This window comes from Phaseolus vulgaris, chromosome 1, assembly GCF_051622355.1.
Source record: "Phaseolus vulgaris cultivar YP4 chromosome 1, ASM5162235v1, whole genome shotgun sequence".
NCBI lineage: Eukaryota > Viridiplantae > Streptophyta > Magnoliopsida > Fabales > Fabaceae > Phaseolus > Phaseolus vulgaris.
Window position 1 is genome coordinate 46,935,838 of NC_143498.1, and position 22,395 is coordinate 46,958,232.

Consider the following 22,395-nt stretch of genomic DNA (forward strand, 5'->3'; position numbering starts at 1 on the left):
TATCACTTTATCACGCTCAGACAGTACAGTTTGAATTTCGACATAAATATGAGAAAAAAGACAAAATTTACGCATTTCAAAAGTGGAAGCAAAATGCTTTAGAAAACTTGAAAATAATATTTACTTGAAAGTGACAATGAAAGGATCAAAATAACAATTAAATATAATTCTATTTATCTTGGCACAGATTCCTCAGATAATGACACATACTATAATTTAATCACAAAATTTAAATATATAATTATATTAAATATTTGAAAAGATATTATAACATGTTCAAACAATTCTTTTATAAACACTATCTAAGAAAAAAAAACTAAAATTAATTTTTCTATAAATTAAAATAAACTTATAATATTTTATATAACTTATTTGATTATTTTTAATTTAGGTATACATTAATTTTTAACTCATAAAGTTTTTCTATATTTTTATATCTTCAAAAGAATTACGTAAAAGAAAAAAAAGGGGAAGTAAAGAGCGAGAGTGAGAGAAGAGAGAGAAATGTTATAGGTGGAGGAAGAAGCGAAAAGCAAGTAAGGGTAGTGTCTGTTGTGTTGTTGTTGTGTAATAAAAGAAAACGAACGGTGGTGATAGGCTTCAATCTAAATCTCAATCGTCACCACCTTGCTTTCTTCTCCAGCGTCCGATTCCCTCACCGATCTCGCGCCAAATACAAACTAATTCATACCATCACAGGTATTCTTAACATTTCTCTTCACCAACATAACAACTCTCAACTCCTTCTCTCAAATTAGGGTTTCTTCTTTTTTTCAATTTTGCCATGCTTTTCACCGATTATTCCTCTCTCAAATCAGGGTTCCGGCGAACATGGCCGACGGTCCGTCCAGTCCGGGAGGCGGCAGCCACGAGAGCGGTGACCACAGTCCCCGCTCTAACGTGCGCGAGCAGGACAGGTACCTCCCCATCGCTAACATAAGCCGCATCATGAAGAAGGCGCTCCCTGCTAACGGGAAAATAGCCAAAGACGCCAAAGAGACTGTTCAGGAGTGCGTTTCTGAGTTCATCAGCTTCATCACCAGCGAGTTAGTGTTTTCTTTTTCTGATTTTCTTCCGTTTTTCTGTTATCACGTTCTTTAATTTTGAATCAGCTGAATTGTGTAGGGCCTCTGATAAGTGTCAGAGAGAGAAAAGAAAGACTATTAACGGGGACGATTTGCTCTGGGCAATGGCTACCCTTGGTTTCGAGGATTATATCGATCCCTTGAAGATTTACCTCACAAGATACCGAGAGGTGATTTTAATTTACAAATTTCAATTTTTTACTTTAAATGTTTGCCTGGTCCCCTGTCTACAAGCTTGTATACGGCGTGTTTTTATTTTTGGTTTTTTGGGATTTTTCCTAATGTTCGTTTCTGGTTTGTACTGATTGGCAATTTTTTTATCATGGCTTTGTCTCGTGGACGGATTGGGGATGTTGCAGATGGAGGTAATTTTGAATCTTTCATCCAATTCTTGAATAGTTATTATGCTTTGTAATTTTTGTGTTGAGTCTCTTTGTGCACATCTCTATGTTACGGTTCTTCAATATGTGGTATTTCAGGGTGATACCAAGGGCTCAGCCAAGGGTGGAGAGACCTCTGCTAAGAAAGATGTTCAACCGAATCCTAATGCTCAGGTAAAATGCAACCACGTGCCTGGAAGTCATGATTGATTGCATTGCTAGTAATATGTATGGAATACACTTACATCTCATATTGGTGTCTTTTGTTGTAAAATCTGCAGCTTGCTCATCAAGGTTCTTTTTCACAAGGTGTTAGTTACACAAATTCTCAGGTAACTATTCTCTCTTTGTTTGATGTATTATCTTCTTTTTGTTCTTCTGGGCTGTCAATGTTGAATGTTAAATGAAGGTGCTAAGGTGGTTGTTTAAAGTCTGAATTGTAACTGCTGTAGATATCATAGACTTCTCTGTTTCTGTCATGGTGTGCTAACCTAGAAATGTAATGAATTTATCACAAGCCACCCAAATAGGATGTGTGACTTACTGCTATTTCCTTTTGCAGAACTAAGTTTGATCCCTCTTCATTGGAAAATTTTTTAAGCTTACTTTAATTAAAATGGTTCACACTGTGCTGGCTCTAACACTACGTGGGTTTGGTATTAGAAAACACAGTTGCGCTGCATATTGAAAGCTCCACCTTAGAATTAGTGCCAACTAATACTTGTCAATGCGTCAGCTATCTTTGGTTGGTAGCACAATCAATTCACCCATTAAAGTCCCTTGTAAAAAGTTGTGTGAATTGCATATTTTTTTGTTTAGGTTCAATAATTTCTTTTCTCTTGATACTGTCTGCCACTTTCTTAAGCATCTTTTTTTGTTGATTTGGGGTTATTTATTGTGTGGTCCATCTTTGAAGGGCAATCTTTCTCAGTTTGGTAGGGCACTGAGTGTTGTTGGAAATTTTCCTCCTTATTGGATTGTACAAAGTACACACAATAATAAATTTCAGTTTGTTGTGGTCCCTGGTTTCTTTAAAAGTCTTCTTTTTACATAATGCATTAAGATTGAATCAATTTTTTAGAATCCTGTGGTGGTGGTTGGCTGGAGATTTCTTAGTGATATTTAGTTTTTTGTGCTTATCATTCTTGAAGTGTGTGAATATTGCTTTTGGCATCTCTATGTCATTTATGGATGCTCTGTGCTTAAATATAGACGTGTTATTAATTATATATCTGCAATCTTAAGCTTGATTGCTGTTTCTGCCTTGGATGGCTCAAGCTTTAATATCCCACTTTGTTGTTACTTGTTACTAAAGTATTATATTTAGGTTGTTCGAGCTACTTCCCTGAGCTATTTTTAAGAACACGTGACATTCTTTTGTGGTTGTGTTGAAAGATCATGAAGGTTACCTTGTTTTGATGGTAGGTAGCAAAGAATGTGTAGCAAAGAGCATGATCATGATTTTAAGTTCAAAATATTTCTGGCAGTGATTCTGGGCGAATGGAATAAATTCAATAACGTATTCTTAAGCTATAAAGTTACCTAATCTTTACATTGTGACTGTTGTGATAACTGGATTTTAACATCTGGGATGTGTCTTTTAATGCTGGTCCTGGGGGTAGTCCACTTGGGATTCCACTCAAGGTTATCAACTGATGATGTGGCAGCCTATGGCACAAAAATGGTAGAAAGGTCCAAAATATCGTAATACATAGCATGAAACATAGTAAATATTGCCATACATAGTAAAATATCGGTTGGCAAATGGTAGAAAGGTCCAAAAACTCCATGTTATAGGGTCATGGTGATGGCCTAATAATTGTTTAAAAGCATTGATTTCAGTTTGACCCTTCTATGACAACATTATCCTTTCCCTTTGTTGCCCTTTTGTCACTGCCTAACTCAATGGAAGTACAAATAGTCAAACTGTCTGAGTTGACAATACCTAAAGATGGCTCATTGGTGGGAGAACCTTATGGCTTATGTGTCCTTCGGTGTTATTATGTATAATGATTGGTGATGGAAGTTATGGTTGATGGCACCATACATTGACGATACTGGATGCACAATACTGTAGAAAACAATGAATATCAAACGGTAGAAGGGTCGAAAAACTCTATGTTATAGTGTCATGGTGATGGCCTAATAATTGTTTAAAAGCATTGATTTCAGTTTGACCCTTCTATGACAACATTATCCTTTCCCTTTGTTGCCCTTTTGTCACTGCCTAACTCAATGGAAGTACAAATAGTCAAACTGTCTGAGTTGACAATACCTAAAGATGGCTCATTGGTGGGAGAACCTTATGGCTTATGTGTCCTTCAGTGTTATTATGTATAATGATTAGTGATGGAAGTTATGGTTGATGGCACCATACATTGACAATACTGGATGCACAATACTGTAGAAAACAATGAATATCAAACGGTAGAAGGGTCGAAAAAGTCTTGTTAGTGCTATCAAATGCCATTATGGTTATTTTACAACATTGATTTCACTTCAATCCCTTTCCCTCCTTGCCCCCTCCCACTAGCCAATTCAATGGTAGTACGTATTGTTCCACTATGCCCAAGTCAACAATCTAGATGCCACATTGGTGTGAATCTTGTGGCTTAGTGTAATTATAGATAATGGTAAGTGATGGAAGATAGGTAAGATGATGTCATACAATGAAAAACAAATAATGAATGGTACCTTACAACAAAAAATAACATGACAAATGGTAGAAATGTCAAAAAAGACCACATCATAGTGTTAGTTTTAAACACCATTGGTTTCACTTCAACCCTGTCTTTTCCCTTCGTTGCCCTTTTGTTGTTGCTGACTCAATATAAGTACAAATTACCCGTACTTTTCTTAATTTGACTATCTCTAAATATGCCACATTGGTGGACAACCATGTGGCTCACCCTAGTATGCTTATGGATAATGGTGGGCAATGGAGAATATATACGGTACCATACAATGACAAATAGTGAATATCATCATACAATGGAAAATAACGGATGACAAATGACAAAGGATCCAAAAGTGCATCATTGTAGTGTTATATGGTCGTGCCATAATGGTTATTCAAATTGGTTTCGCTTCAACCCATTCTGTGACAACATTATCTTTTCCATTTTGTTGTTGGCCAACTCAATGGAAGTACAAATTGTTACACTTTGCCTGAGTTGTCAAATCCCTGAAGATGCCACATTGACATGCGAACCTTATGGTTGAAGTGTCCCTTAGTGTAGTTATGGATAATGGTGAGCAATGGTAGATATGGCAGAAGGCTCATTTCCCCTTGTTTCCCTTTCGATGCTGGTCAACTCAATGGAAGTACATATCACAATGGACAATCCCTAAGGATGCCACATTCGTGGGACAGCCTTGTGGCTTAGGGGTCTATTAAACCTCTCTATTTACTAAACGAGGAACATAAGATTGACAATACATATTTATATGTTACTTGTGCTTTTTCCCCGTGGTTTCAAGTTTTATGTCGTAATTTAAGGTATTGATGTTACCACAATAATAGGACTCTTATAGATAACGAAATTATGATATTTAATTGTTTTTTTCCTATTTTAAATCTTCTCAGGGTCAACATATGATGGTTCCAATGCAAGGTCCAGAGTAGGTGTCAAGTCTATTTTCCCTCCTGTTCTAATGTAATATCTACGCTGGTTAGCAAGTCCTCACGACATATTGAATATGTTAATGTTATGTGCATACTGACATAGGAGATCTTTGTTCTTGTGTCCAGATATTTTTTTTTTCTGAATTAAGGTTTGTATATTATCTATGGAGTCGAATTATTATTTGAAAGTTATTATATTGTAAATCCTAGAGTCGTGTTGTCTGAATACATCAGGCGGGCTTGGCAAAGACTGAGATTTTAGGACTGATTGTAAGCATAAATCGGAATATTCTTTTCCTTTTCTTGTACAATAATGTATGAAGAAGAGTCGAGCTTCTTCTGTTATATTTGTTCATTTTGTCATGTAGTGTGGCCTCTTTACTTCCCGTAGTGTCGTTCTACCATTTCTTTCTGATTCTATTCCAAATAGAATAGGGTAATCATCATCTATACATATATTATGCCGATCCTTGTTCCCTTAATAATGTATTCATATTTTGAAGATTAGTGAGTTACTTCCATAAAAGTATATATGATTGATGACAACGTGAAGGCATTGAGACTTGGGAAATCACATGTGAGTAATTGAAGATATTATTGGAGAGTGACTACAGCTTTTTTTACAATAAAATAATCCGACCTAACTAATTTGCATTTTAGTTTGTAAAGTACTTGAATTTTGTAATTTTATTTGTACAATAAAATAATCCGACCTAACTATGTAACCTGCTAATCCAATTGTAGCAACTGACACAACACTACGATATGACTTCATGTATTTATTTCTTAAAAATTCAGGATAATTCTGGTTTGGATTCTACAAATTAAAAATACATTTTAGTCAAATTTTTGAAATAGTTTTAAAAGTAATATAAACAATATAAACAGTTTCAAAAGTAATATTCACCACTGAATAATACAAATTTTATATTACTGACCCAAATCTTGACCCTTTAAAGTAGTAATTTTCCAGAGTAAAAGCTCAGTGTTACTGCTATATACAATTGTAATGGGAAACGTTTGGTTTGGCAATTTGAAGATTTTAATCATATTCTCATACATTGTATTTGGTTTACTACATGAATTTCCCGACAAAATTATGAGGACTATTGGGATTGGTGTTTAGAAGTGGTCCAAGCCATGTGGTCAGTGCTCTATAGGGTATTAACAACCCCCTACTACCGATATACTAGCGAGATTTACAACTCACTCCCAAATTCAGCTATTCGTTTTTACTGTACACAATTTATCGCTCCAAAAGTAATTCAGAGTACCAACCATCAATAAAAAGAACAATGTCAAAAGAAAAGAGGGGGATTTTTCTTAGAATGATGCTCATCTTAACCTGAAAGACAGTTTTCACACGAATATATATTATTTCATGAAATTTCTCAAAAAAATTGGATGCTTTAAAAAAATATTTGAACCTTATTAGGTCAAGCAAGCACATGAGAGAGGAAAAGATTCATATCTATTAGTAAAAAGTGTGTATTACATACTGTATAAGGTATATATAAGAATACCCATGTAGTTACACAATTAGAGTTTATTCTCTTATACGCTTAACACCCTCTGTAAACTCATGGTTGAAGCAAGGGCAACTTTATTGCGAACCCAAAAAAAGTTGGCTCCTGACATAGGTTTGGTGAGCATATTCGCAACTTGGTAGCGGGCTAGAATGTGAAAAAGTTGAACCTGCTGAGTTTGAACGTTGTCCCTAACAAAGTGGAGATCTAACCCAAAGTGTTTAGATTTAGAATGCATTACAGGATTAGCACTAAGAAGAACAACACCCAGATTGTCAGAATAAATTCTAGGAATGGATGTGGGTATGTGAAGTTCGTGAAGAAGCGAACGGAGCCAGAGAAGTTCAGCCATGACAGTAGCGATGACACGATATTCAGCTTTAGTGCTGCTGCGGGAAACGCATTTCTGCTTGTGGGTGGACCAAGCGATAAGGTTGGAACCAAGATAAGCACATAACCCTGTGGTGGACTTGCGATCATCAAGGTCTGCAGCCTAGTCTGCATCAGCAAAAGCGAGGACATTCGAGGTGGAGGTACGGTGAAGAAGAAGACCATGATGAACAGTGCCTGCAAGATAGCGTAGGATACGCTTAACAACTTGCCAGTGATGATTTTGGGGAGCATGCATGAACTGAGCAACTTTGTTGACCGAGTAGGAGAGTTCAGGACAAGTGACAAGAAGATACTGGAGAGTACCAACGACCGATCGATAGAGAGTGGGATCATGAAAGGCAATGGACGAGTTTTGTTGGAGACGAACAATGGAGATCATTGGTGTAGGTTACGGGTTGGAGGAGACCATGGTGGTTTTATGAAAAAGCTCATGAATATACTGTGACTGAGACAGATGCATGTCACCCATGGAAGTACGTGTAACTTGGATCCCCAGAAAATGATATAGATCACCAAGGTCTTTCAAGGCAAAGCAGGAATTGAGGTTGGAAATGAGTGTAGTGATGGCAGAGAGAGACGACCCAGTAATGAAAATGTCATCTACATAAACAAGAATAAGAAGAGTGTGTGAAGGAGTAAAACGAACAAATAAGGAGGTATCACTCTTAGTAGGTGTGAAGCCAAGGGTATGTAATGTATGACTTAGCTTGAGAAACCAGGAGCGAGGGGCTTGTTTCAGCCCGTAGATAGCTTTGTGAAGTTGACATACAAGATGTGGATTTGCATAAACGAATCCAGGTGGTTGTTGCATGTAAACGCATTCACTTAGATCACCGTTAAGGAATGCATTGTAAACATCAACTTGACGGACAGGCCATCCTAAAGTAACATCATGGGCGAGCACAAGGTGTATGTAGTGTGACGAACCACAGGGCTAAAGGTCTCAGCATAGTCAAGTATGTGCGTTTGATGAAAACCTTTGGCCACCAGACGAGCTTTACACTGATGAAACGAGCCGTCTGCATTTAGCTTAGTTTTAAAGACCCACTTGCACCCAACCAGCGATGCATTGGGAGGGAGAGTAGTTAAGGTCCAAGTGTTGTTAGAAAGCAAAGCATTGTATTCATCTTGCATAGCAGTGGACCAAAGCGGGGAAACAAGAGCAGTTTTAACAGAAGAAGGAATATGAGGAACGTCAGGGAGAGAAGTGATTTACACCTTTGGTTTGTGAGTACCAACTTTTGCACAAGTAACCATCGAATGGACGTTGGTCGTGGTGGAGGCAGGGATCGATGCAATGGCAGCAGGAGGAGCAATGGGAGATGCAGTAGGAGGAGTAGCAGGAGGAGCATGAAACAGCACAACGGTAAAAGAATGAGTAGAAGGAACAGTAACCAAGGTATCACCTGAAGAAACAGCGAAGGGATGCGTTTGTGCATTATAGGGGAAGTGGGTTTCATTGAAGATAACATTGCGAGAAATAATAGTTTTGCCATCTGCAGTTAGGCAAATATAACCAGCATGGTGAAGACTATAGCCAAGGAACAAACAACACTGAGAACTTAAAGCAAATTTACGTGTGTTATAGGAGCGAAGGTTAGGATAACAAGCGCAACCAAAAACCTTAAAGTGAGCTTAATTAGGTGTGGTGTGAAAGAGTTTATGATGAGGCGTGTCCCCTTGTATAATAGGAGAGGGAAGAACATTAATGATATGAACAAAAGAAATAAAAGCCTCAGCCCAAAATTTTAGCATGGGCAAGCAAAGCTAAACCCATATCCACAATATGACGGTGCTTTCTTTCCACAGAACCATTTTGTTGGTGTGTGTAAGGGCACGTTAGACGGTGATGTATACCATGCTATTGAAGAAAAGGAGTTAAGGCAATAAATTCACGTGCATTATCAGTTTGCAAATTACAGATTTTATGGTCAGTTTGGTCTTCAACAACTTTAAAATATAACACGAGTGAGGATAAAATATAAAGAAAACATTGTTATCACGAGAGAATTTTGAGACACTTAGAAGGTTTTTTGTGATGTCAGGCACGAGCAAAAGATCGTTCAAACGAAGAGACGTACTGTGAGTAGCAGAGGAAAGAGAAGCAGAACCAATATGAGAAATGCACAAACCTTTTTCATTACCCATCTTAACCGTTTCAGAACCTGCATAGTGTTGTTTATCTGAATAAACAGAAGAGGAGTTGGTGATGTGATGAGTAGCACCACTATCCGGATACCATAGAGGATCATCCATAGAGGAAGGAGCACCTAGTATGGACGCATCGCTGGGAAGACAATCCTGAGAAGAGAAAGCGGAAAAATTGGCATTCATATTGTTAGACGAGGAAGGAGTATACCGTTGCCAGCAAACATCCGCAGAGTGACCATGCTTTTTGCAAATTTGACAGACGAGCCGAAGTGAGACCCAAGAGTCAGTATGCGGGGGTCTGTAGTTGGAATGGCGTCCTTGATTCAAAGAAGCATGCATGAAGCCACAACCACCACGAGAGACACCAGGCTTGCGTTGAGATTTGCCATTGGTGGAACGCGTAGGGGTCCAGGTAGCAACATCAGCAGTGAGAGGAATAGTGAGATGATCAATCTGATAATGTTTAGCAAAACGTTCTTGGGCTTATAACAGGGCTTCAATTTCATTGATAGTGTACGCCTCTTTTCGGGACATTATGGATGCAACAAAAGGATCAAAATCAGCAGAAAGACCATCTAATATTGTTTCAACATGATCTTCAACAGAAACAGGGGCTCCTATGGCAGCAAGTAGATCAACGGTCTTCTTGATATCCAAGAGATAGGTGGAAACAGAGCACTCATTCTTGGGTTTTTGAGACGCAATATGAACTTCTTGATCTATGAGCGCGTGTTGGCAACGAAATAGGTGTGAAGAACATCCCAAATCTCTACAGAGGAGTGAAGACCCACCATCTTGGTGAGGAACGGTGTGGTCATGGAGGCTAACATCCAAGCCACAAGCAAACTATCTTGTTTGTACCAAGTAAACTCAGGATTGACGCACGGGAAGGAACCCTTAGTGGCAGGTGGAAGAACAGAGGAAGGGACGTGAGATCCATCAAGAAAATGAGAAATAAGTAACCCATCGGTGGTTGCAAGAACCTGCTGCTTCCGCAGCAAAAAAATTTCTTCAAACAGTTTCAAAGAGATCGATGTGGTAAAGAAGTGAAAGGAAGGGGAAGAAGAGGAGGAAGAAGAAGAAACTGTAGATGTAGCGGAAGACATGATGGAAAAGAAAAAGAGAGTTCTTGATACCATATTAGGTCAAACAAGCACATGAGAGAGGAAAAGATTCATACCAAATATTATATCAGTAAAAAGTGTGTATTACATACTGTATAAGGGTATATATAAGAATACCCATGTAGTTACACAGTTAGAGTTCATTCTGTTATACGCTTAACAAACCTTTTTACAATTCAGAAAAATTTGAAACAAGAGATTCGGCTTATGCCCTAATGGTGTTCTGTTCTTGTATTTCTTGTCTCTCCTAGTAATGATGTAACGATGGAATGGTAGCATTGTTACGCAATCTTGCACTTTCTACCACAAACTTACGATAGAACAGAATTTCCACCACGGGAGATAAGTTACCGTCCCCGTATATCACATGTCATAGTTACAAATATTAGTAGGTTACGAATTAGAAAGACCAGAACTATACTATAGACTAAATCCTCGAACAGGGGAACTTCACTGTAAGGAGAAAATGAACATGACGCCTTCAATTTAACCCCTTGTCTTAAACGGTTGGCTTCGTGCATAAGAAGAGGATAATACCTGCAAAATGTCAAAAAGGATGCTTTGCTCAAAAGTTTTTGGATTTAGCTTTTTCAAAAGGAGATAAACACCAACTTAAAATCATTGATTACGATTGTTATAAATTGCAGTATAATCAATTATGACGTTAAAATTTATTTTCTTATCCTTAACTAATAGTTATAATTTTGCATTCTACTTTCTAAAATGTATTTTACATTAAAAAAGGCCAAATCCGAATATCTGCTCCACCTCCACGTAATGTGAAGGCATTTTGGTAAGAGATTCTTTGTGCAAGTTAATAGGCTCATATCATAGTACACAATAAACAGAAAGAAGACGCATACTAACAACGACTAAAGCTTCAAATAAAACCCCAATAGACCTCAGAATTAAAATGCCATCATGCGGTACCTGGTATGTCTTTGGTCCTTTTTTGAGTAGATAACCAACACTGTTTAAATTTTCTATGAAAGTGTCAATATCAGGTACTTTCAAGGAAATCCTATCTGCCAGACTGTATATTTCCTGAAAAGTAACATGGGTCTTTTATTAAGGATATAAACTATCCACAGCAAATGCAGCAGTGTGAAAAACAAAAGCACATACAGATACTGAAAAGCAATCCTTCTGTTCCGATTCCGATTGCTTGTTGAGTGCATTTAGAAAGCGTTTTGCCTCTTTCTGTTGACTCATCCCACTACTACGACCAAAATCCACGATTCCATGCTCATCAACACATTTATCATACAGAGACTCTTTCATGATTTCAACAACATCCTGCACCACAATTGTCGTTACAACAAATCAAGACACGAGAAATTCACGATAAGAAACAACCAAGTCTTTCCCCACCAATTGTGACAATATCATAATGTTCTATTGTGAACATGCCATCCCTCTAAATCCTTTAATTAATGGTTTTGCCTATAGTTTTCTTCAATCTCTCTACCTCTAATAACGAGGTTACTATCTGATAAACTCTAAATACTTTTATAGGCCTTGTCTCTAAGTATGCCCAAATCATATATAGTTGGTGTTACTCCAACTTTATTGTAAATTTATTCCTAGTACTACCCTGTGTTCCATCATCAAAAATAACATTCTCATCTCTATAACAACTCTCAAAGTTGTGATAAAAACAGAAATATTCTTCGGACTTGCATTTTACTTTATTAAACTAGTCAGGCCAAAACAGGACTAGTGCTATTTATATTAGGGCCATACCTTCTAAGCACACCCTTACCCTCTATTTTGTCAATTTTTATTCAAATATCTTTTTATGAAAGTATCAAGAAATTTATTGTTAAATATTTCGAAAAAAGAAAGATGTTTGCATTAGTTTGCATTCAAGTTATACAAGAATTGGCGAGCTAATTGCTGCTGATCAGAGAATTTCAGGAAACGAGACTAAAGATTTTTCTAGAGGGACTTCTCCTTACTTGTTTAATCTACTTTTGGATGTACTTGCAAGAGACATACAAAATATTATTGCTAATTGCATGTATTTTTTAGATGATATAGTTTTCATTGAAAAATCATGGGAAGCCTTAAAACTTGAATTTTGGAGACAGACTTTGAAGACAAGGAATTTTCACTTGAAGAAAAATAAAATAAAGTATATCCGTTACAATTTTTCAAGAGGAATGTGGCTTGACGAGAGATTTGATTTATAAGTTTCTAAATTTAAATATCTATGATCAATAGTACAAAATGATGGAAATTAATTAGGATGTCACACAGAACACAAGCGAGATTGCTAAAATGGAGAAGGTTGTCCAGAATTATTTATGATCACAAAATACCCACCAAGTTTAAGGTAAGTTTTATCGTATTTCTATACATCGGGTTATACTTATAGTGGTGAATGTTGAGTTTCAAAGGACAAGGGAAAAAATGGAAGTAACAACAATGAGAATGTTCTGATCGATGTATAAAAATATAAAATATGTAAAAACAAAATGGGAGTAACTTCTGCCGAATGCTAGAAGTATACAAAATGCTAACACTTCCAGAATTTAGTTTCAAGTGTAAAGTTTTAAATGATTCAAGAATTTCATTTGTGAGTATGTAAAAACAAATCTGAAATATATTTATGTAATTCTGGAAATTAAATTATGAAAATGTTAAAATTTTACATATCTGTAGACCAAATTCTGAAATGGTATTCAACCACATTTACAGGGGTATTTTTGAAAACGTGAGGGATGTGAAGTTAGAAATAAAAAAGGATTCCTAAAAGAAATACTATGTATATAATTCATGCTAACATATGAAAACTAACCGTTGCATCCTGGGCTGTTATTTCTACTCTCAAGTCCAGCCGAGCCCGAGCTTCAGCTAGCCTTACTAGACTTTCCAGCTGCCTAGCTGTTATAGGAGTACCGTCAGCCGAAGTATTGTGATCCCTCAGTTTTAGGTAAAACTTTTGCAAGATTTCTGCAGCTGGCTTCGTCATCCTAATAAAAAACAAAAAAGAGAAGAGGCAGAAAATAAACTCATGGTTCGGTGTTGAGAGAAGAGAAAAAAGTGATAAACTAATTAATAAAGAGATAAGTGCAAAATGATTAGAAAGAGCCTTTTGTAGGCAACAAACTAATTACTCCCCCAACAAACTCCTAACTAATCATGTCTCTTATATCCCTCCCAAAGCTCGTAGGTGTTACAAATTACAATACTTCCAGCTTTGACTGAACAATACAAATATCAGATCAAATCGAAAGAAAAACAGAGAAATAGTCGGAAATACAATGGCTAAATTTATCCTAAGTTTAACTACCTTATAAAGGTAGAATCTATCCAAGCTTAACCACCATAGAAGGCAAAAGCTATCAAAGCCACACCAGCAACTCAAAGCTTAACCATTAAGCAGAAGCCACAACTCAAGACTTCACCACTTAACAGAAGCAAACAGGACAAATGCTTAACTACCATAGAGGCACAAGCAAACAAAAAATCCCACTGCTTAACAATCCATGGCAGAAGCTTACAACAGGATATACCAATAAACCATAGTAGTCTAAGTCTTCAAAGACAACTTTTCGGCCATACCTTGCAGGCACAATATGGGGAAATGGTTCAGCACGGACTCTACCAATTGGATCCACTGTGAATTAGAAACAGAATTGCAAGCGATGGAACCAAAACAGTAGCATAGGCAATTTCTTGATTCACTTGTCAGTGCACTATAGTAGAGATAAGTGCGGGGTAATGAAATCAACCGAGATAATTCCAAAATCAATATGAAAACAACAACAAACATTTTAGCTTGCAAAACTCACCAAACGGTTACGGGGCACCAAGAACAACTGAAGTATCACAAAAACCAAAAGTACAAACCAAACTAAGTTTCCAGCAACAGACCAACCAGTGAATACTGATCCAACCCACTAAATCAAAGTTGCAACTACAAGTCAAAACTAGGTGCGCAAAACTTGAACAACATACATCTTTGAAACCTCTCCAAACAGAGGGAAAATTTAATCTTCACAAACCAGTCACGTAGGCAAAAGTCATGAAGATCGTACAGGAGGCAAAGGAACAACAGGAATTGCAAAAAGGATTTCACCAGAAAAAACAGAACTTCTTTGACCAATTTGTGAGATTGAGATAAATTCACGAGGCAGAGTAGTGTGGTTCTCCATGCTCCTTTGTCTTTCGCTACCAAGAACTTCTGCTACAATCATCAACTTGATTGGACTCGAATCTTGATTTGAAAGTAAATAAACTTGAATTATTTGAACAAGATTTGGCTGAAATAAGATGACATAGATATCGACTTAGGTGCCACCACATGCAGATGTCAGGGCTAAAAAACGAGGAAGATGACATTGAAGTGCCTTCACCACCTTGGACTCAGAAACTAAATGAGGGAGACAGAGATCAATGTTAAGGTTTGAAAGAAAATAGTGAGGGAAAATGAGCAAACAGTGATCAGGGCAGCAGAAAAAAATCTCTTCAAGGTGGGTGGTATAGCTATGATACCATGTTAAAATTCATGGTTGAGTGATAAGAGGAGAGAAAAAAGTGATCAACTGAAAATTTGATGTTTGTATTTATGGATAAAAGAGGTAAATTTAAAACAAATACAAAGCCTTTATATAGGTAACAAACTAATTACTCTCCTAACAAATCTACTAATAAACTCCTAACTAATCATATCTCTAATACACAAGAATACTTAGACAATAATCATAAAGAATATAAGACATCAAATCACCTAGGAAAGACAAAACTCCTCGCATAAGCAATGTATTTGCGAAGAAGTTGACCAGGTAATGGAATAAAATCACTGTCTCTTAGTGGGTCAAGTCTCAATCTTGAGATTAAGGATCCAGATCTAACGCCCAGATCTGCTACATATCCTGGATTCTGTGATACAGTAGCTCTGGAATCAGATGAATCTGGTTAGGAACAATATTTACCGTTAGTAAATATGGATTTAGCAAATTGTAGAATGCTCAAGCATATTTGAAATTAATGCCAAATGGAGTGATAGTAAAATAACCTCCACGTCGCTTTTTCAACGCTGGTGAAAGTTGTCCATTCCCACCATGAAGCTGTGAGATACATTTGAAAAATTAACCTTTAGAACCAAAAGAACAGTACACAAACGCAGGATCAAATGAAAAGTAATAGAACAGAAATATTGACTGGAGAATGAAATTGGTAGAAAAGTGAAAACATGTCTACTGTGGGAGGATAGATTGTCCTACAGCAAGAACACTAAGATGTAGCATGCAGAAATCCAATGTGATTTCAGTATAGCATGAAGCATATGATATTTCCTTTCCCAAGATTGTTATCACTCTTCATGTGTTTTTCTATTGGTTCTTTTGTAAGTCATGTCATGTCATGTCTCTAATACATCTGAAGTTTAAACTTATTTAATAATTTAATTCCCTTTTAGAAAGACTATATTCTTGATAAAGAATTCATGGCAAGGGTGGTGGTTAAACCTAGAATAGTTATGGAGAAACGAAAGTCAGTTGATAAATCATATCCTTCACATAAGCAGAAACATAGAAGCTATAGCTTGGAGAAAACATCATGTGCCATCATTAGTGACTCGCACAGTGCCAAAAATTTACTGTATCATCATATTGCAATAGCGTCTGGGAAAATAGCTAAAGTCAATTAGCAGGTGGAATAAATCAAATATGTACAAAAAAAATTGTATGCAAATAAAATAAAACATAATACTAACTGAAAGCTTCAATTTTTCATGACAAAATACCGATGAAAACAAGTTAAACATAGTCAGTAAGATGCAAGAGGAGGTGAACACATGTTGATGGAGGAGGAGTGGAGTCCTTTCTTATGTGAATAGTGGTTTTTTTAAGTAACATGTAAAGGAGAAGTTTGAGTTTCTACATAAGTGGGGTGGGGGAATGGAACACTGGGACTGGGGCAGAAGTCACAAATGCATGATGCCCATTAAAACGACAACCATCGCCCATCACAATAACAGTTTTTGGGTGGAACCATAATAGAGTCACAACAGTGGATTGGATTGGAGGATTTTTGCAACACCAACACTTGCTACTGAAAACCCAGTATTATACTCCATCATCCAATCATTGCAGAAACTTTTATCAAATACATCAACAATCAATGGAATATGAATATGATTGATAACATGTATGCACATGCGAGTACCTATACAAAGTAAGAATATAGTGTTCACTTACTGCCATAATGTGGTCTGAGAGTTGCTTGTCCAGAAGTTCATCAGGTTTGTCCAGCAGTATGAAAATTAAATCAAAACGAGACAGGAGTGCAGCACTCATTTTCAAATTTTCATTTACAGTTTTTGCTCGGCTGCAATATGGGATATAGCATTTACTTGGCTGGCATTACTTTGATAGTAAATATTATAATACAAATTAATGAACCTCAATACTCCTTATATGACTTGGACAATCTTTCACCCTTGAGCTAGATTTTAAAAGTGAATTAGCCTAATTTTCAAAATGATATCAGAATCTATCCCGTTTTAATATTTGACAGCCCCTAGTCCAATTTTACTAACTTCATGATTGGTGTATCTGATCCTTAGACTAAAGGAGGTGGTGTATAAAGGAAATTGTGAGAACAAGACAAAAATAGAAAATGTTACTTATAATGACCACCAGCGGGATTTGCAGCAGCTAAGACAGAAGTCCTCGATGATAAACTTGCTACTAGTCCCGCCTTTGCAATAGAGACACACTGTTGTTCCATCGCCTCCAGTAAAGCCTGTATTATCACCGCAAGTTCACAGCAAAGTTTAAAAATATTTACAGAAACAAGAAACCAGAGAACAAACCTGATGCTCTGATGACATTTTATCAAACTCATCAATACAGCACAATCCACTGTCAGCCAGCACCATAGCACCTATCAAGAATTCTGACAATCATTCACAGAAAATACAAACTAATCTTTTACAAAGGATTGCAGCAAAATCAGTTAGATACCCAACAATATCCTTTCCTTACGTAGATAGCACAAGAGAAAAAACTTATTCCTCTCTTTCCACCTTACTAGCTAAGATAAATAACCTAATTCTGCATAACTTAAGAAAACAGAACAGGCACCAAAAAACAAAACAATGTCATCATTTAGCCTAGAATGAAATGAGCAACCCATACTGCTTGGCCAATCAATGACTAGATAAATTAGACCCGAAACAATTGCAACCTATTGCAAATTTCACATTTACCATACAGAAGCAAATATTTTAAAATACGGAACAAAGAACAGCCTGAAGAACCAAATAATAAAACATGACTAAGAAAAACACAATTGTTAGAAGTAAACCTTCCCACCTATCATGACCAAAGTAACCTACTAATTCGGGAAATACACATTGAGCCAGAAGATCAGAGTTGGATTGAGTACAATCATAAAAAGGATTTAAGAACATAATACCTGCTTCAAAAGCATAGTCACTTGTCATAGGATCCTTCACTACAGCTACTGTGAGGCCAGCTTTGGTTGTGGCATTACCACAGACATAGATACCACGTGGAGAAACTGCTGCTGCTGCTTGTAGCAACTGGCTCTTACCCAGACCAGGATCACCTACAAAAATCAAAATTGTGATATTAGTGGTTTGTTATATCACAATCATAACTTTTTAACATGTATATGTATTCATTGTTCCAACTTCAAACTGATGAAAACATTTTCTGACAAAAAAAAAACTTCTCTGCAGAAACAGATTCGGAAGTTTTGATTCGATTTAGAAGGTAAGTGTCAAAACTGCGCTACTCATTATGTATTTTTTTTATTTTATCCTTACTATAATTTTATTACTTTTTACAGGTGTATCTTATTATTAATACTAGGATTATGTATTTAAAAACAATCCCAAATTACAGGGATTTGTTTCCTTAGAATTAGCTCTCTATATTTTCTAAAATAACCAGCAGACTCATGTGTTTATAGGTCCACTAACCTCATTATTGAAATATAGAAGAAATATATTATTCTTTCTAAATTTGACAGTAAGCATACCAACAATTATGACGTGAATATCTCCCCTCACAGGAACCTTGTTCTGATCCATTGAATGCTTCCGTACACCGCCAAATAATGACAGAGTTATCCCAGCTGTCAAAATAATAACAAAGTAATATTAGAATTAGATTCGTGATTTAATTACCAATTTTGAAACATTTTCCCTAAATAATGCAAATGGAGGATCGGAAATATGTGTGACATTCTTACCAAACAGTTTCTAACAATGCACATGTCAACCAATGGATTCATAAGATAAAAGAGAACAAAAATATGTTCAGCCGGTTAGATTGTGACCTTTTGAATGGGAAACATCAACAAGGTTACTCTTAACAATTACAGAAAGCATTGACTGGTTACATTTCACATTATCATTATGTTATACTATTTAGAAAACAGAAACTCATGACTATCAATCTATATTTTTTAAAATTAGATGTGAGTCATATATTTGGTTGAGTTTTTTTGTTCAAAATAAAACATGGTCAAGGAATGCAAATAACTCTCATGGAGGAGTTATTTGTAATTGAGGGATGATTTTCATAATCAGTTATAGGATGAAACTGTCTGAAAATGTATACATGAAAAAGGAGTATCTCCTTTATTATTAGTCTACAAGTATAGATATATTTACCTTTAACAAGCTCATGCCCATAGATGGATGGGCATATGGATTGAAGGATTTGGCGAAATAAATCTGAACCATGTTCCTGTGCAAACTTCACCACAAATTCTAAATCCTTTGAAGAAAATGAAAACAAATCAAACAGCTCAGCTGGCCTAGTTTTGGGATTAGAGTCCTGCAGATCCTCAGACATGGACTGTGACTTCGTATTTTTTATGGATACAGCTTCAAGATACAGATAGTAAAATCCTTGGTTTCTGTTCTTTGACTTCCCTACATAAATACCAACAAGCATTAGCCAAATAGCCTGAAAGTGGATGAATTTGCTTCTTATGTTAAGTAATTCAGATGTTTAAAGCAGAGATAACTCTTAGCCAGACAAAATACTGAAAATAGCAACAAAAGCAATAGGTTTTCCACTTCCTGCATCAATGGAAGCATAATATTTGTATAAATTTAGCCAATAAACAACAAATGCAATATGATTTTATTTAAATGATTACATAAATCTTTGTGTCAAGTGATAGTATGTCTGTTATAGGTTGATATTATTTATAACTTTTGTAAACAAGGTAAGAATTTCTCCCACAGCATCTAGCAGTTTACTTTATTATGGTTGTCAAGAAATAATGGATGTCACATACCTTTACATAGTGATTGCTAATAATACTAATAATTTTCTTTGGAATTTAAATTTGAAATCTTTGAAGATATACATGTTTAGAATACTTCTCATGCATAAGGTTTGTCGACAGAAAAGCAGTTGGGTAGCCTTTAAGAATTAAGCAAAAAATTGGGCGATCCAACATCAGATAGAAAGAGGAAACTCGTGTTATACGGAAAAATATACAGATGTGATGCTAACACAGTGTGATTAGTGGTGTTTCAAGACTTCATCTCTGACAGTATTTTATTATCATCGTCAGATTTCCAGGTCATATATTGGTCAAACATAACACTTGGGTTCATGAATTTGCACATAAAAAAATTGAAATACCAGTGAACACCGAACACATAAATTTTAAAAAATACATATTAAACAGTATTAGACAGATATTCAAGTAAAATTTTCAAAGTTTAGTTATCTATGCTCACAAACTTACATTTGTTTTGTCTTCAACATCTAAGCAAGTGTTAAAACAGGGAACCGTAAATGGTGGATACTAAAAACATGCAGGCTTAGGTTTAGGCATACCTCCTCCAATATCCATGTAACTGTTAATTCCTCTTATAATTCCAGTAACAGTAACCACATCTCCAGGTATGCATGCATCAACAAGATCTTGGGTAAGCTCACATTCCACTGTTCGAGGCACTCGTCCTTCTTCATGGTCTTCAGGTTTTAATAATTCTTGAACTCTATTGCGGCAGGTGCATTAAAAAAGAGTTTTAAAGGACTGAAGCTCTAACAATGACTAAGGGGAAAGGGGTGTCAAGTGTATGTGAAAGAATAGAGATAATGAATCAAGCACCAGAATCACCTTATTTTTTGAAAATCAATAGTTTGAGCAGTAGATCGCAACGGATTAAAGATTTTGCTCTTGCAGCCATTCAAATTGCAAGTTGATGGTGGAGAATATTTTCCATCAGGAAACATACGTGAAATTGCTTGTCTACATTTACAGCATTCAAAACACATTTGCACCACCAGTGGCCTGACAGTGCTGACTTTCACAACCGTACCACGAACTGAGACCAGTTTGTCTGTAAAATTACCAAAAGATTAGAAAATATCAAAATGACTCTTTTTCCTATACAATTCAACCATGACAACCAAACACAAAACAAATAAAATTATAAAAATGACTAAAATGATTTTATGATATACCAATGTAAGCTGCTTTTAAGTTCTTCAGCGCAATCATAGTTTTAGGACAGTTATGAAGACGAATATCTACCTTTGCACCAAGCACCAGATCGTCATTCTCCCATTCGGAAAGCAAAACCTGTTTCCAATTTATTATTTAAAAAATATAAAACCTTGGCCAACAATAGACATGCACTTGTTTGTGCAACAACAGAAATGACTTCAAGCATACCTTATGTACAGCAGCATCCATGCATAAGAGAGCAATTTTAGGTTTCTCCTCTAACATCTTATAAAATTCCTCAACATGATAAATCTGTTGGAACTGCTGAAAGTCAAGTGACAAGGTATTGTTTCCGTAACCATTTTTCACCTGTTAGCATAACCCAAAAATTATCCCCAGGAAAACACTTGGCCACATATATCACTGTATCCAACACTAGGAGCCAAGAAAGCTTTAAAATCTAAAAGAGTAATGATTCTGTCAGTTTTTCTCCTTCCCGTGTTTTCACAAATTAAAGTTATCAAACACTGATTTAACAAGAGAAAACTTAACTGTTTAACTTATCCTTATAAGCAAATAGTCCATACATTGAGAGTGTAAAGAACTTTTCCTCTGTAGTCTAATCATAAACTGCCATGCATAGTAAGTTTGTTACCTTTTACATAACTAACTTAACGACGGTGAATACTGAGTTGATTGTAGTAGGGCATAGAAATTAAACTCAATTCTTATTCCATTATTCCACATTATTCATCCTTTTCCATAAGATACTAAGAAACAATTTTAATGCAGTAGAAATAGATGCTTCTTCTGATATTCGTTAAACATTCATAGCTTGTTATGACAACAAAAGCCGCAGTTAGACAATGCAATATAGCAAACGCAAATCAGAAACATAATCCAGGTCTGTTATTTAAAAATTAAAATTCTTCAGTGCCGCAGGAAATGGATTGAACAAATATATCGCAATAATAACATGGAGGAGAATAAATTGGAGAGTTGAAGACGGAAGAGAGATTGCTAAACCTGAGAAACAAGGTTTTTTCCTGCAGGTGAAGAGAAGAAGGAAAGAAGAGAGGAAGTGAGGTTGAGCCAGGTTTCTTCGGCGGTGAAGAGTTGTTGAGGAAAGTAAAGGTCGAGTATATCCATTAACCCGAATGGGTCCATGGATACGTATCCAAACCTCTGCACCGTCTCTTCTTCTGGTGTTCCGTGCATCCCGTCTCCGATTGCGTTCTTCGTCGCCGATTGCTTACTTTTTTCCTCAAAAACTTTTGGCGAGGAAGTTTCTTTTTCTTGGCGGGGAAACTAAATAAATACGGGGTGTTTCTTCCTGCACCCATCATTCTTCTTCCTGCACCCCGTACTTTTTCAAAATTCCGAAATTGTCCTTTCTTATTTTTCAAAACGAAGCTTTAATGGCAATGTGTGGGTTGCATGTGGGATCGTGCATGTTGTTGCAACAAAGGTTGAGTTTGGCAGAGGTACGGTGGAACTGTTGGTATGAGTGTCAATGCGGACTTGCTTGTTTTGTCTTGGTTTGTTCTGTTTAAGAGATGATTCGTGGCTTTGCACGCATTTAAAATTACATCAAAATTAAAAATATTAATTCATTTGTAATATATATAGAAAATAAATGTTGGAGGAGTATTTTTT

At 36.2% G+C, this 22,395-nt stretch overlaps 2 protein-coding genes across 3 annotated transcripts; one reads left to right on the forward strand and one right to left on the reverse strand.

Annotated features, from left to right (window-relative positions):
* The first annotated feature begins 467 nt into the window (after positions 1–467).
* LOC137814426 (nuclear transcription factor Y subunit B-10) lies at positions 468–5,445 on the forward strand. Its single transcript, XM_068617165.2, has 7 exons — positions 468–699; positions 819–1,046; positions 1,126–1,255; positions 1,445–1,450; positions 1,565–1,639; positions 1,747–1,797; positions 5,052–5,445. The coding sequence occupies exons 2-7, from the start codon at positions 832–834 to the stop codon at positions 5,088–5,090; spliced, it is 516 nt and encodes a 171-aa protein (XP_068473266.1). The 5' UTR covers positions 468–699; positions 819–831; the 3' UTR covers positions 5,091–5,445.
* Positions 5,446–10,320: 4,875 nt separating this feature from the next.
* On the reverse strand, positions 10,321–22,290 carry MCM8 (minichromosome maintenance 8). Of its 2 annotated transcripts, none has more exons than XM_090304193.1 (17): positions 21,766–22,290; positions 20,968–21,108; positions 20,827–20,874; positions 20,410–20,632; positions 20,124–20,287; positions 18,938–19,201; positions 18,301–18,396; positions 17,713–17,865; positions 17,108–17,178; positions 16,919–17,037; positions 16,491–16,620; positions 15,308–15,359; positions 15,020–15,203; positions 13,085–13,259; positions 11,410–11,580; positions 11,215–11,328; positions 10,321–10,821 (listed from the first exon to the last, which is right to left on the reverse strand). In XM_090304193.1, the coding sequence occupies exons 4-17, from the start codon at positions 20,565–20,567 to the stop codon at positions 10,771–10,773; spliced, it is 1,902 nt and encodes a 633-aa protein (XP_090160319.1). In that variant the 5' UTR covers positions 20,568–20,632; positions 20,827–20,874; positions 20,968–21,108; positions 21,766–22,290; the 3' UTR covers positions 10,321–10,770. The 2 variants fall into 2 exon arrangements, with proteins under 2 accessions (XP_090160319.1, XP_068473263.2); XM_068617162.2 differs by having other exon boundaries at positions 20,757–20,874; positions 21,766–22,030.
* Between the last annotated feature and the right edge of the window lie 105 nt (positions 22,291–22,395).

Coding starts and splice junctions, on each gene's coding strand:
- LOC137814426 (XM_068617165.2), top strand. CDS start 832: ATGGCCGACGGTCCGTCCAGTCCGGGAGGCGGCAGCCACGAGAGCGGT. Junction 1,640..1,746: donor AACCGAATCCTAATGCTCAG/GTAAAATGCAAC, acceptor TAAAATCTGCAG/CTTGCTCATCAAGGTTCTTT. Junction 1,798..5,051: donor TTAGTTACACAAATTCTCAG/GTAACTATTCTC, acceptor AAATCTTCTCAG/GGTCAACATATGATGGTTCC.
- MCM8 (XM_068617162.2), bottom strand. CDS start 21,957: ATGCACGGAACACCAGAAGAAGAGACGGTGCAGAGGTTTGGATACGTA. Junction 17,038..17,107: donor AAATGTCATCAGAGCATCAG/GTTTGTTCTCTG, acceptor GTGATAATACAG/GCTTTACTGGAGGCGATGGA. Junction 13,260..15,019: donor AGGAGTTTTGTCTTTCCTAG/GTGATTTGATGT, acceptor GTTTTTTATTAG/GATGACGAAGCCAGCTGCAG.